The sequence below is a fragment of the Dendrobates tinctorius genome, unplaced genomic scaffold (assembly GCF_039654945.1).
Source record: "Dendrobates tinctorius isolate UK_male_01 unplaced genomic scaffold, ASM3965494v1 ptg000082l, whole genome shotgun sequence".
NCBI classification, from domain to species: domain Eukaryota; kingdom Metazoa; phylum Chordata; class Amphibia; order Anura; family Dendrobatidae; genus Dendrobates; species Dendrobates tinctorius.
The window spans coordinates 10,160,866-10,176,500 of NW_027361750.1; the positions used below are offsets into that span (position 1 = coordinate 10,160,866).

A 15,635-nucleotide genomic window follows, 5' to 3' on the forward strand; every position below is an offset into this window, starting at 1 on the left:
CGTGTAGGGAATTTGGGCAAAACATTAGCTAAAAATAAAGGACTTTGGGTGGAAAACTATATTTTAAATAATGGTGAGCTAAATGTACCTTAATATCTTAACATGGTCAGTTATAAAACTTGCTTCTAAGCTCCCTAAGAATAGGAGGATGAATGTTTACTTACATCTCATACATAAGATATCTGTACACTGTTCCCCATCTATGGATGAGGCACACATTCTCCTTTTCCCATCTGTTTGCCCCACCTCTCCTTTAGTTCAGTCTTTGCGATGTAGTGCTATTATGACAAGCTGTATTAGCAAATTTAGAACTTTTTTTAGTATGCAAAATTTGAGTAGCGATTAGGAAAAGGGAGCCCCAATATTACTGGCAAAATATTTGTGAGTGAAAATAAATGTATAACAATTTGTTTATTCAATGACTTCTTTCACTGTGTCAGAAGATAAATTCTTGTCGCTCTGGGTCCTCAGATTCCAGGATACCATTATGTGCCTTCTAATAACAGCCGCATGGAAAGTGCTCACAACTCTTATGCTTTCATTCAGGTAACGTTTATTGTGTGACATGTCTGCCTTAACATAGAGGTAGATAAGAGCAGTAATACTATAAAGCCTGCTTATAGACAACCTGTTCTTATGTCGTAACGATAGGCTTTATGCTTACATACTATATACTGTATAAGGACCATTTTATTACAATGGAGCTGCTCCCCCAAAACATGCAAGTCCTCGTCTTCTCCTTATTTATTAAATGCTTCATAGCTAGATCAGTTCCTAGTTGTCCTATGTCACTTTTACTTCAAATTATCTGTTAATATGTTGTAGACCTCAAGGAGCTTCAAGATCTCTATAGAGCCTTTTCATTTTGCTGGATCAATAACTTATATTTTACCAGTGACCTAAAAAAGTAACTAATACAATACTGTCTTATAAAATAATAATTTCACAATAGAAAGGTGTACATGCATTGTGTAGGTGAGCTGAGAAATATGAGTGATGGTTTTATATATATTAGTGTTACACGATCGTATATAGTGCAGCATAGGCCGACTTTTATCTATTGAGCTTCATTGCGCTGCACTTCCCTAAACTGCTACAGTGTGGATCCTCTTCTCTGTCTCCATGACTGTTGTTTCCCCTCTTCTCTGGTTCTTTTACATGCCTCTCAGCAGCCCTTTGTTGATGTGGATGACCCTGATAAGGAAAAACGGATAAAGGAACTTGAGTTGCTGCTTATGTCCGCTGAGAATGAAGTCAGAAGAAAGAGCGTGCCATCTGTAAGAAGGCTGTTTGACTCTTTTTCTAATCTTCTCTCACTATTGCATGCTCTGTTTTCAAAATTCCTTACAATCAATGACCGAAAACCTGTCAGTTGATTTATGCTTCCCTATCCGAAGAGCAGGAGAGAAGCTGAGCTCTGTGATGTACAGTGGGGAAAGTATTTGATACACTGCCGATTTTGCACACACTACAGCAGGGATTTTGACCCACTTCTCCATACAGATCTTCTCCAGAGCATTCAGATTTCAGGGCTGCCACAGGGCAACATTGATTTTCAGCTCCCTCCAAAGTTTTTTTTCTATTGGGAGTTCAGGTCTGGAGAGTGGCTAGGCCACACCAGGACCTTGAAATGTTTCTTATGGAGCCACTTCATAATTGCCTTGGCTGTGTCATTGTCATAGAATCATAGAATCGTAGAGTTGGAAAGGGACCTCCTGGGCCATCTGGTCCAACCCCCGCTCAAAGCAGGATTCGCTAAATCATCCCATCATGTTGGAAGTCCCATCCATGACCCAACTTCAATGCTTTTACTGGGGGAAGGAGTTTGTTGGTCAAAATCTTGCAATACATTACCGCAGTCATCCTGTCCCCTTTGCAGAAAAGCACCCACAAAGTATGATGTTTCCTCCACCATGCTTCTTGATTAGAATGGTATTCTTAGGGTTGTACTCATCCTCCTTCTTCCTCCAAACACAGCGAGTGGAGTTGATACCAAAAAGTTCTATCTTGGTGTCATCTGACCACGTGACCTTCTCCCATGCCTCCTCTGGATATTCCAGATGGTCATTGGCGAAGTTCATATTGGCCTGGACATGTGCTGGCGTGAGCAGTGGGACCTTGTGTGCCATGCAGGATTTTAATCCATGATGGCATAGTGTGTTACTAACTGTAATGTTTGATACTCTGGTCCCAGTTCTCTTCAGGTCATTGACCAGGTCCTCCCATGTTGATCTGGGCTTATTCCTGATTTTTCTCAGAATCATCCTTAACCTACGAGGCAAGATCTTGCATGGAGCCCCAGACTGAGGAAGATTGACAGTCATCTTGTGTTTCTTCCATTTTCTAGCTATTGTTTCCGCAGTTGTTGCCTTCTCACCAAGCTGCTTGCCTATTGTCCTGTAGTCAATCCCAGCCTTGTGCAGGTCTACAATTTTGTCATGGTGGAGAGGTTATAATGTGATTTATTGTGTGTGGACAGGTGTCTTTTATACAGGTAATGAGTTTAAACAAGTGCAATTAATACTGGTAATGAGTGCAGGTAAGGAGGGCTTCTTAAAGAAAAACTAACAGGTCTGTGAGAGACAGAATTCTTGCTGGTTGGTAGATGATCAAATACGTATTTCATGTAATAAAATGCAATTTAATTATTTAAAAATCATACAATGTGATTTTCTGATTTTTATTTTAAGATTCTGTCTCTCACAGGTGAAGTGTACCTACGATAAAAATTACAGACCTACATTCTTTGTAGGTGGGAAAACTTGCAAAATCGGCAGTGTATCAAATACTTATTTTACCCACTGTACAGGTTGATATGAAACGAAGTAGGCTTTGTCTATAAATTGTGTTATGACTGAAGAAGAGGCAGTGAGGGTCCTGATAACTCCAACCGTACCGACTGAGTGAAAGGTCAGAAATTTTGGGGACGTATTGATTCACTCATCTTCATACCTTTATAACGACAAAATGAATTGGACATTTATTGTGTAAAATTAGTTTTTTTTTTAATAGAGCAACGGCCTTAGTTTAAAGTATATTCAGTAATGTGAATAAATTCTGTGAATTTAGGACATAGAAATAGAGGGTAGAAAATGCGCCTACAGTTTTTCTTTTTGACTTCTGTTTGCATTGGATAGTTTAATTCCATTTCTCATAGGCGCCTTTATTCTTGATGTTATGCTTACATGCCCTGCAGTACTAAATATTTGAGCTTGTTTAAAAATGTTTTTAGGAAAACTGTTATTCCAGGTGTGTGATTTTGCTCTAGGTTCTGCAAGCGCTTACTGAAGTCAGCATATATTGTGTAGGGTAGATTTTTTTTTTTCATAGGGCAGTGAGAGGTCACTGAAAATTTTTACTTGTAATTTTATATTTCTTAACATATTGTTGTGGGAAGAATCATTAAAGGTGTTGTCTGATCTACCAATAAAAGTCTACCGTCGCTTTGTGTGACTGCTGAATCATGACTGTGTGCCATGTGCGCACTATTGTGATTCCCTGTATGACCCAAATGAGAAAATTCAGAGAAGCCGAGGCACCGAAACCGCAGGTTCTTGATAAAAAAAAAAAAAAAAAAAACTTGAACTTTATTCCATATTAGTTAAAACGGGAAGACAAAGCGGGCAACATTTTGGCCATAATTGGCCTCTCAAGCCTAAAAAAAGTACAGGTTCATCAAGAAACTGTGGTTTTGGTGCCTTGGCTTCTCTGAATTTTCTATGTTGTTTTTGGAGCTGGTGGGAGGCCCTGCTGAGCGAAGCATAAGTTTGGTCAATAGTGCATCTGAATCTACTATTCTCCTGCATGACCCAAGTCAGTGGGTGATCAACGTCACCACATGTATGAGATTTCCACACTTGCGGTCACTTTCCTACTTGTCTCATTCGGATTCTTTCAATTGTCGTCTATTGAGGGAAGATGGATAAGACTAGTAGACAAATGACTGCAAGTTTGCAAATCTCATACATGTCTTGACGTGATCACCCGCTAGCTTTGGTCATACAGGGGAGTCCTGACAATGTGCACATCGCACAGTCTCACTTCTACAGTCTATAGTCAGATAAAGTGACTACAGACTTTTTATACAGTCATATGTTAAAGTTTGGGCACCCCTATTAATGTTAACCTTTTTTCTTTATAACAATTTTGGGTTTTGCAACAGCTATTTCAGTTTCATTTATCTAATAACTGATGGACTCAGTTATATTTCTGGATTCAAATGAGGTTTATTGTACTAACAGAAAATGTGCAATCTGCATTTAAACAAAATTTGACCGGTGCAAAAGTATGGGCACCCTCATCCATTTTCTTGATTTGAACACTCCTAACTACTTTTTACTGACTTCCTGAAGCACTAAATTGGTTTTGTAACCTCATTGAGCTTTGAACTTCATAGCCAGGTGTATCAAATCATGAGAAAAGGTACTTAAGGTGGCCACTTGCAAGTAGTTCTCCTATTTGATTCTCCTATGAAGAGTGGCATCATGGGCTCCTCAAAACAATTCTCACATGATCTGAAAACAAAGATTATTCAACATAGCTTTTCAGGGGAAGGATACAAAAAGTTGTCTCAGAGATTTAACCTGTCAGTTTCCACTGTGAGGAACATAGTAAGGAAATGGAAGAACACAGGTACAGTTCTTGTTAAGCCCAGAAGTGACAGGCCAAGAAAAATATCAGAAAGGCAGAGGAGAAGAATGGTGAGAACAGTCAAGGACAATCCACAGACCACCTCCAAAGACCTGCAGCATCATCTTGCTGCAGATGGTGTCACTGTGCATCGGTCAACAATACAGCGCACTTTGCACAAGGAGAAGCTGTATGGGAGAGTGATGCGAAAGAAGCCGTTTCTGCAAGCACGCCACAAACAGAGTCGCCTGAGGTATGCAAAAGCACATTTGGACAAGCCAGTTGCATTTTGGAAGAAGGTCCTGTGGACTGATGAAACAAAGATTGAGTTGTTTGGTCATACAAAAAGGCGTTATGCATGGAGGCTAAAAAGCACAGCATTCCAAGAAAAACACTTGCTACCCACAGTAAAATTTGGTGGAGGTTCCATCATGCTTTGGGGCTGTGTGGCCAATGCCGGCACCGGGAATCTTGTTAAAGTTGAGGGTCGCATGGATTCAACTCAGTATCAGCAGATTCTTGACAATAATGTGCAAGAATCAGTGACGAAGTTGAAGTTACGCAGGGGATGGATATTTCAGCAAGACAATGATCCAAAAAACCGCTCCAAATCTACTCAGGCATTCATGCAGAGGAACAATTACAATGTTCTGGAATGGCCATCCCAGTCCCCAGACCTGAATATCATTGAACATCTGTGGGATGATTTGAAGCGGGCTGTCCATGCTCGGCGACCATCAAACTTAACTGAACTGGAATTGTTTTGTAAACAGGAATGGTCACAAATACCTTCATCCAGGATCCAGGGACTCATTAATAGCTACAGGAAGCGACTAGAGGCTGTTATTTTTGCAAAAGGAGGATCTACGAAATATTAATGTCACTTTTATGTTGAGGTGCCCATACTTTTGCAGCGGTCAAATTTTGTTTAAATGCAGATTGCACATTTTCTGTTAGTACAATAAACCTCACTTGAATCCAGAATTATAACTGAGTCCATCAGTTATTAGATATATGAAACTGAAATAGCTGTTGCAAAAACCAAAATTGTTATAAAGAAAAAAGGTTAACATTAATGGGGGTGCCCAAACGTTAACATATGACTGTATCCGTACAGAAAATCCCTTTAAGACTGTAAGTGGTGTAGATTACTAATCAATGCCAGGTTGCACTGGCTCATGCCCGGTTTGTTCGTCCGTTGCACTTGGTGTGACAGAACCCCTTTTAACTAACAGGAGCTTTTAATCTTCTGTGCCACAAGTTATAATGTCTTGAGATACTAATATTTGGAGGGCACCACCTATATGAAGACGGGATCGACCTTTACATATCAATAGAAGTCAAGTAAAGAAGAGAAAAGAGATGTGTACAATGGGGAGCACCTTAAAATGTTTATTTCTAAAATAATGTATTGATCTTTATCAGGGTGGTCCAGGTTGGGTGGACAAGTCCTATACAGACTTGGTCAGTTTTGTTGTCTTTGTGGCAACCTTTGTGTGGCATTTTAAATGCTTTTGTACTTTTTTTTTTTTTTTTTACTTGTCATTTGTATACTTAATAAAAATATTTTAAGGTGATCACTGTAGACATATCTCTTTTCTCTTCCTTATGTGACAAGTTATATTGTCTGTAAGTGCATTGCCCTGTTTTTATTTTCACGCATCTCTATCTCAGCAGACTGGGAGTTCGTCAAGTTGGTTTGAAACCTTTATTGTGGATGACAGTACGCCTATCACCATTACCAGTTTAGAGGAGCCGACCAATGAATTCTATGGTATGGATGACTCCAAGAACATGATGAGCCAGAGCACATCCCCAAGGAATAAAATGGCCATGGAAACCAGTTCTCTTATACCCTCTCTAGACAGCATCCCAGAATATGGTGAACCATTTGATCACCTTGAAATTGTGAGTACAAAAATAAAGGAAATGTTTCATTAGAAAATGACCTATTGTTTAAATCAGGCTTTTGAGTTAAAGTATTTTTTTTTTTTTTTTTACCAGCAACTTTTTTTTATCACTATCTATTAAAAATAAAAAACTTGCAGTTTTCACATTGACCACTGGGTTTCTTTTTTAGACTCTAACTTCCTGCTGTTTCAGCAAAAACACACGTACATGGCCAAATATACAGACCCCGACACTGTTTTTTGTATTCACGCCGCATCTAATGTGCGGGTGTGTGCAAAGATCATTGTGAAGTAGGGGGAGCAGGGTCAACTATTGTGATTGGTGGATCCTGAGTTATCAGCGGAGTATAGAGGTCATACCTGTCAGTGTAATCCTTCCCCTAATGATATTGAACCTGCTGAAAATCCTTATAAGCATAGGGAGTGACTGATGAAAATAATTGCAAGATTTCTAATTTTGCAAGTCAAGTTAAATTAGCAGATTTGCCACTTGGAAATTTTGACACGCTTTTATGAGCACTCTTTATTGATCTGGTCCATATACGTGTATAAGTATATTACATGATTGTCTACATAGGAGCATCCGACGTGGAGCGATGTCACAAGTTTTGAAGCTTCCATCGAGATCACGCCGGCCAAACTGAACCCAGTGAAGATCATTTCGGTTCAGCAAGAAGGTTCACGCGATTGTTCATTAAGCTGCAGTGTGGAGCTGTATGACATGGATTCTGCTAATGTGGAACATAAAGTACCGTATATTTCACCCAATATATCAGCGTTTAGCACGCCTCCAGCAATCCTAAGGAAGAAAACACTGCGCCCCAGGCCTTCTCCTTGCTTTAAAGGGAGTGAAGTGTACAATTCTAATGATGGTGTGCTTATAAGTACTCCAGTCAAGGCGCTTCCCTTCTCTCCATCACAGGTTGGTACAGGAGGTTATCACTTTTTTTTTTTTTTTAGCCATTACTAACCTTGTCCTGATCATGGTCATTTTGTATGAATAGTGAAGACAGTATTCTCCCAGGTCTGCAAACTTTTTATTGAAATCTCATGCATATTTACGCTCCATATTTTAATTGTGCTGGAACACGTAGCCAAAGCTTTTAGTGGTCTGCAGAGTATCACATCTATGAATGTGTAGTCCAGAGTTAGCGGCATTGTATGAAACTTGCTTGGCATGGTCACACGTAGATCAAAAATCAGGTGCGGATTTTGACGCAGATCTTCATCAAGATATGCATGCAGAACATGCTGATTGTGGTGCGGATTTGCTGATGATTTCACCCAACGCTTGAGAAAGAGTGATGTCCATCTGCAGAATGAATGGTGAGACTGTAGATGTAAAAATCCACAATGTACAGAAACGATTTGCAGCGTGTAGATGAGAAATGCTGTTATTGTAATCCACTGCTGATTTTGCCGTCTGCAAATCTGGAAAGGAAAAAACTAGCACATTTGTAATCTGTGAAAAAGTGCTTATATGTAACCATCATGTAAGAACTTGGTTGACATTTTGGAGACCAATTTTGAAATATGAAAGATCAAAATCACACTGGTGCTAAACTCAAAATCCTTCTATTAAAAGCCGCTGGCACCCTGGCAGATACAGTGTGCTAATCTGCCTAAAATAGTAATGCACATAAAATTAGTAAATTAGGCTGCCGCGCTGATAACAAGATCCAATAGTACTTCTGTCCCCAAATGCTTAAAACACCATAGAGTCCAAGGGATGACACTTACTTTTTAGTGCCCGAGATTATGCTTGTCCAGATCTTCCGTTTGAGCAAATGGATGAGCAGTCTTTGGATGCGGTCCAAAAAGGGAGCATCCTCCCATTCACTCTAAATTCCCCCTTGCTCATGTCTGAGAGCTCCGGCGGGCAGCTACGGCCGATGGTGCCGCCATGTAGTAGCGTGGCGAGCGAGGGGAGTGGTTAGCGGGCTGGGGGCATGATTAGCGGTGACGTCACTTGCCCGTGCTTACGGACATACACAGGAGCCAATCCCGATACGTTTCTAGGGACCCGTCCCTCTTTCTCAAGGTATTGCTCCGGTGCTACCGCTGTCTTCTTATAACCACGCTCACATTTCCCTTCATTGGACCACTGAATCAATTTGCAGATAACCAGCTCTCGAACAGACTGTTACCCTACTGTGTTTAATACAGTGTCGCTTTAATATTACATTACCACAGCTCTACATGTATGAACTAAATTAATAAAATAAATTGGTAAAAATGTGCCCAAATAACTATATAGATAAGAAAACAGTCCCTCTTATATCGGGCTCATGTAAGTAATGTAAATGTTATACAAGGCTACTAATTCTTGCTGCAATGCATGCAGGGCTGTGGAGTCGGTAAGCCAAACCTGCGACTCCGACTCCTCAATTTCCCTTAATCCGACTCCACGACTCCGACTCCCACATATATTGCTTATATTTAAGTGAAAAATGTATTGTAGTACAATGTGAACATCAGACATTTAATCATTTCTATGATCCAATAATCAAGATATTTAGATAGAACATAATATCTATTTATTGGAATACAACTTTAGAACACAAAACTGTAATAAATTGTAAACATGTAATACACTATGTAATATCGATTACATACATACGGTACAGACCAAAGTTTGGACACACCTTCTCATTCAAAGAGTTTTTATTTTCATGACTATGAAAATTGTAGATTCACTCTGAAGACATCAAAACAATGAATTAACACATGTGGAATTATATAATTAACAAAAAAGTGTGAAACAACTGAAAATATGTCTTATATTCTAGGTTCTTCAAAGTAGCCACCTTTTGCTTTGATTACTGCTTTGCACACTCTTGGCATACTGTTGATGAGCTTCAAGAGGTAGTCACTGGAAATTGTCTTCCAACAGTCTTGAAGGAGTTCCCAGAGATGCTTAGCACTTGTTGGCCCTTTTGCCTTCATTCTGCGGTCCAGCTCACCCGAAACCATCTCGATTGGCTTCAGGTCTGGTGTCTGTTGAGGCCACGTCATCTGGCGTAGCACCCTATCACTCTCCTTCTTGGTCAGATAGCCCTTACACAGCCTGGTAGTGTGTTTGAGGTCATTGTCCTGTTGAAAAATAAATGCTGGTCCAACTAAACACAAACCGGATGGAATAGCATGCCGCTGCAAGATGCTGTGGTAGCCATGCTGGTTCAGTAAGCCTTCAATTTTGAATAAATCCCCAACAGTGTCACGAGCAAAGCACCCGCACACCATCACACCTCCTCCTTCATGCTTCACGGTGGGAACCAGGCATGTAGAATCCATCCGTTCACCTTTTCTGCGTCGCACAAAGACTCGGTGGTTGGAACCAAAGATCTCAAATTTGGACTCATCAGACCAAAGCACAGATTTCCACTGGTCTGATGTCCATTCCTTGTGTTCTTTAGCCCAAACAAGTCTCTTCTGCTTGTGGCCTGTCCTTAGCAGCTATTTTACCATGAAGGCCTGCTGCACAATGTCTCCTCTTTACAGTTGTTGTAGAGATGTGTCTGCTGCTAAAACTCTGTGTGGCATTGACCTGGTCTCTATTCTGAGCTGCTGTTAACCTGCGATTTCTGAGGCTGATGACTCGGATGAACATATCCTCCGCAGCAGAGGTGACTCTTGGTCTTCCTTTCCTGGGTCGGTCCTCATGTGAGCCAGTTTCTTTGTAGCGCTTGATGTTTTTTGCCACTGCACTTGGGGACACTTTCACAGTTTTCCCAATTTTTCGGACTGACTGACCTTCATTTCTTAAAGTAATGATGGCCACTCGTTTTTCTTTACTCAGCTGCTTTTTTCTTACCATAATACAAATTCTAACAGTCTATTCAGTAGGACTATCACCTGTGTATCCACCAGACTTCTGCACAACGCAACTGATGGTTCCAACCTCATTTATAAGGCAAGAAATCCCACTTATTAAACCTGACAGGGCACACCTGTGAAGTGAAAACCATTTCCGGTGACTACCTCTTGAAGCTCATCAAGAGAATGCCAAGAGTGTGCAAAGCAGAAGTAAAAGCAAAAGGTGGCTACTTTGAAGAACCTAGAATATAAGACATACAGTATTTTCCGTTTTTTCACACTTTTTTGTTAATTATATAATTCCACATGTGTTAATTCATACTTTTGATGCCTTCAGAGTAAATCTACAATTTTCACAGTCATGAAAATAAAGAAAACGCTTTGATTGAGAAGGTGTGTCCAAACTTTTGGTCTGTACTGTGTATGTATGTATGTGTGTGTGTGTGTATATATATATATATATATATATATATATATTACTGTATGTGTGTGTGTATATATGTATATATATATATATATATATATATATATATATATATATATATATATATATATATATATATATACACTCACTGGCCACTTTATTAGGTACACCATGCTAGTAACGGGTTGGACCCCCTTTTGCCTTCAGAACTGCCTCAATTCTTCGTGGCAGAGATTCAACAAGGTGCTGGAAGCATTCCTCAGAGATTTTGGACCATATTAACATGATGGCATCACACAGTTGGCGCAGATTTGTCGGCTGCACATCCCTGATACGAATCTCCCGTTCCACCACATCCCAAAGATGCTCTATTGGATTGAGATCTGGTGACTGAGGAGGCCATTTGAGTACAGTGAACTCATTGTCATGTTCAAGAAACCAATCTGAGATGATTCGAGCTTTATGACATGGCGCATTATCCTGCTGAAAGTAGCCATCAGATGTTGGGTACATTGTGGTCATAAAGGGATGGACATGGTCAGCAACAATACTCAGGTAGGCTGTGGCGTTGCAACGATGCTCAATTGGTACCAAGGGGCCCAAAGAGTGCCAAGAAAAAATTCCCCACACCATGACACCACCACCACCAGCCTGAACCGTTGATACAAGGCTGGATGGATCCATGCTTTCATGTTGTTTACGCCAAATTCTGACCCTACCATCCGAATGTCGCAGCAGAAATCGAGACTCATCAGACCAGGCAACGTTTTTCCAATCTTCTACTGTCCAATTTCGATGAGCTTGTGCAAATTGTAGCCTCAGTTTCCTGTTCTTAGCTGAGAGGAGTGGTACCCAGTGTGGTCTTCTGCTGCTGTAGCCCATCTGCCTCAAAGTTCGACGCACTGTGCGTTCAGAGATGCTCTTCTGCCTACCTTGGTTGTAACGGGTGGCAATTTGAGTCACTGTTGCCTTTCTATCAGCTCGAACCAGTATGCCCATTCTCCTCTGACCTCTGGCATCAACAAGGCATTTCCGGCCACAGAACTGCCACTCACTGGATTTTTTTTCTTTTTCGGACCATTCTCTGTAAACCCTAGAGATGGTTGTGCGTGAAAATCCCAGTAGATCAGCAGTTTCTGAAATACTCAGACCAGCCCTTCTGGCACCAACAATCATGCCACGTTCAAAGGCACTCAAATCACCTTTCTTCCCCATACTGATGCTCGGTTTGAACTGCAGGAGATTGTCTTGACCATGTCTACATGCCTAAATGCACTGAGTTGCCGCCATGTGATTGGCTGATTAGAAATTAAGTCTTAACACACAGTTGGACAGGTGTACCTAATAAAGTGGCCAGTGAGTGTGTGTGTATGTATATATGTATATATATATATATATATATATATATATATATATATATATATATATATATATACACACACACACATATACACACACACACACACACACACTATGACTTATCTCGGCTAAGATAAAGCCTAGATCCTCAGGCTACATTCACACTATGGGCGTAGCCAGGATCAAACCTGGGGGGGCAGAACCTCATACTGTTCTGCAGAATTTCATACTGCACACCTCAGCTGCTGCAGAGCCTCATACTGCACACCCCTACACTTGAAAATAAAGCCTGCACCTTAAGAAGATGTGGTGATGAATGCAGTCTATTTATTCCAACTATCAATTGATGTTGATGTGTTACTGAAGACGAGCAATGCCTGTCCTGGGCGTCCTTTTGGGCAGCTATGAGGTGTACCAGACTGTTAGTCTGTGTGCTATCCGTCTTTCATTCTTTTTGGTACAGATATGATATGGATAGACAGATATGGATAAATGGATATATAGAGCAGATTTTTAATCTGCTTTTGCTATTGAAAACATTAGCTATGAGCTCAAAAACCTTTCAGGTGATGCTGTTTTTTAAAAAGCTGATCTGCTTTTGCAACTGAAAAATGTATACTCAAAAAACGCAGGAAAAGCGCTGTGTGTGAATGTAGCCTTAGATCAGGAATAGAACAGTCATTTATAGGAGATTTCATAACTTTACCAAATTCCTATGAAAAAATATTCAGCACATTCTGCATTGAACTACTGTACCCAATTTATTATATATTTTAGGAGTTGGAGTCGGTCCATTTTATACCGACTCCACCAAAATGAGCACCGACTCCATGACTCCGACTCCACAGCCCTGAATGCATGTACTAAAATTCTCTATTAAAAGCTCTAAATCTTTATTAAACCAACATTAAAATGTATAAAATAATACTTATTCCTAAAAACTAGAATTTTATGAGAATAAGTTAATCTTGTCAACCTGATATAGACTATTGATAAAATTATATAATTTTTGGTAATTTTTTCAATTTAATTTTTCTCCTTTGTCTCATTGGGGGACACAGAGACTGTGAGTGTGTGCTACTCCCGTCTGGAGGCTGACACTAAGTATACAAAAAACAAGTTGGCCCCTCCTCCGCCGCATACACCCTCGCCCCGATAGCGGGCGGAAACCAGTTTTTGCTTAGTGTCTGATGGAGGCACACGCAGTCTGGGTCTCTCCAGACTATTTTTTTTTTTTTTTTTTATATTTTCTCGCTATGAAGAGGAGACAGGGGCGACGGACCCTATTGAAAGGGTCCGATCTCCCCAAAACATCAACGGGCGAGCACGCGCGAGTATCGCCTCCGCGTATCCTTTCCCGCACCGAGGGACATCTCTGGGACTTTTCCCCAGACATCTATTTTTATTTTTTATTTTTTAAGAAGATATGTCAGGGGCAACGCATTCTATTGAAAGGATCCGATTTCCCCAAACCAGCAACAGGCGACCACGTGCGAGTGTCCCTCCACGTTTCCTCTCCCGCGATGTGGGACATTATGCCAGACTTAGCCCTGTCCACCCCTAGGTAGTGAAACCATGGGCTTGCACAGAGGCACAAGACTAGTCTGTGCGCCCCCACTGCTCCACCAACGCATGACGGCGGTGCTGCATGGCGGCGGACGGTCCCTCTCCTCGCCCAGACAAGGCGGACGGAGCTTGGGTGCCTGCACCGTCTGAAGATGTATTGCCTCATGGCAAGGAGGTATGGTTGGGCTGGAAGGGCCCCTGGGCAGCGAATGGCTTCAGGCTAGCGCCGGCTTAGGGAAGAGGGGTCAGCAATCCGTATGCCCCAGCAACTCAGGTGCTGGAGCCGCAGAGTTACCATGGGGCTGTGATCAGCAGCCATCTCCCTCCTTCCTCTCTCCTCCCCGCTTCCTTTCTCCTTCCTCCCTCCCATACCTGTAACCAGGGTGCGTGGAGGCCCTGCGCGGGGCATAGTGGTGTTGCCAAGGTTCCCCAGCTGGGGAAGGAGGGCGCCTCAGGGCGGTACCGGGGGAGCGCCAGGATAGCGCGCCCATGCTCGGCGGGCGGGCAGTGTCAAATTTAGCCCGCGGCTTCGGCCTAGGCCGCGGGGGGAAGGCCCGCCCCCCCGGTGTGACGTCAGATCCGGCGCCGCCCCCAGGTCCGGGGCGGGCGCTGGATTAAATCGAGGCCCCGGCTTCAGAACAGGGTAGGCCGCGATCAGGAGAGCATCGCAGCCTACCCAGAGAGGAAGGAACAGCTGCAACCAAGACAGAGAGCGAGGATCAGGAGCGCATGGAGACAGCAGGAGCCGGGTAAGTGCAACCCCGTCCCGGAGCCACACTAGGGCAAGTTATCCTCCTTCTCCTCATTCCCCCTTATGCCTTAAAGAAGAGAAAAAAAAAAAGAAAAGAGGGAAAAGAGAGAGAGAGAAAATTGGCCTTTTTTCTGCAGTATGTCTGGGAAAGGGAAAAAGCACACGTCCTTTTATACCGCATGCGTTTCCTGTGGGGTTCTGTTCCCGCGAGCGCAGATTATTAAGTTATGTGAAGCCTGTAGTTCCGAACGCGCCCATGAGCCCTCCCCTCGGACCCCCCGGAATGGGCGTTATCACTTTCTCGGTCTATGGTTTCGCTTATGAAGGCGATTGAGACCCTTCAGGCCCCGGATAGGGGTAGAGACGACGGCTCGCCTGTTTGGGAGGGTTCATCCACCTCACAAGAGCTGCCGGCCTGCAGGGGCCGCACTCTCTCTAAGCAGACGTACAGGGAGAGATCCCATATGGCGTCTCCGGGCCCCTCCGGTGCTTCGGCATCCGTGAGTGCGGCGTCTCGCTCACCGTCACCATTGTCTGGGAGCGAGCAGAGTTCGGATGAGGACATGCAGGAATCCTTGGACCTGGATACCCCGGGGTGTCGGGAGACGGTAGACAGTCTCATTGAGGCTGTCAATCAGACTCTAGGTATTGAGGAGGATGTCTCCCTAACCGCAGGGCATAAAATATCTTTTAAAAAGGCCAGGCGACCACATAGGGTGTTTAGCACTCATCCAGAATTCGAGGACATGGTGCAACGGCACAGGGAACGTCCAGACAAGCGTTTTTCGGGACAAAAAACGCTAGAGACGAGATACCCGTTTGCACCAGAGCTCTGTAAGAGATGGGCGGAATCTCCAATTGTGGATCCCCCAGTGTCACGCCTGGCCTCAAGATCGTTGTTGTCAGTGCCTAGTGGTTCTTCTATTAAGGACCCCATGGATTGGCTCATAGAAGGTTTAGCCCGCTCAGTGTATGAGGCATTGGGATCAGCGCTTTTGCCTTCATTCGCGGCAACATGGGTGGCCAAGGCCATGATGTCATGGCTAGAGTCGCTGAATAAAGTCCTGTAAGATAGAGACTTGCCGATAGAGGTATCTGAGATGGCAAATCAGATCGCGATGGCGGGTGACTAATGCATCCTTGGATGTGGCTAATTGCGCTGCACTAGCGGCGGCAAACG

At 42.7% G+C, this 15,635-nt stretch overlaps 1 protein-coding gene across 6 annotated transcripts in view; it reads left to right on the forward strand.

Moving 5' to 3' along the window:
• MYBL1 (MYB proto-oncogene like 1) overlaps positions 1-15,635 on the forward strand; it is an 85,427-nt gene that overhangs the window by 41,762 nt on the left and 28,030 nt on the right. Inside the window, exons 7-10 of one of the 6 annotated variants that reach the window (XM_073583896.1) lie at positions 472-546; positions 1,170-1,277; positions 6,304-6,537; positions 7,117-7,461. In XM_073583896.1, coding sequence (XP_073439997.1) covers positions 472-546; positions 1,170-1,277; positions 6,304-6,537; positions 7,117-7,461 — 762 coding nt within the window. The remainder of the gene's footprint in view (positions 1-471; positions 547-1,169; positions 1,278-6,303; positions 6,538-7,116; positions 7,462-15,635) is intronic. The other 5 variants (XM_073583897.1, XM_073583898.1, XM_073583899.1 and 2 more) reach the window with 5 other exon arrangements.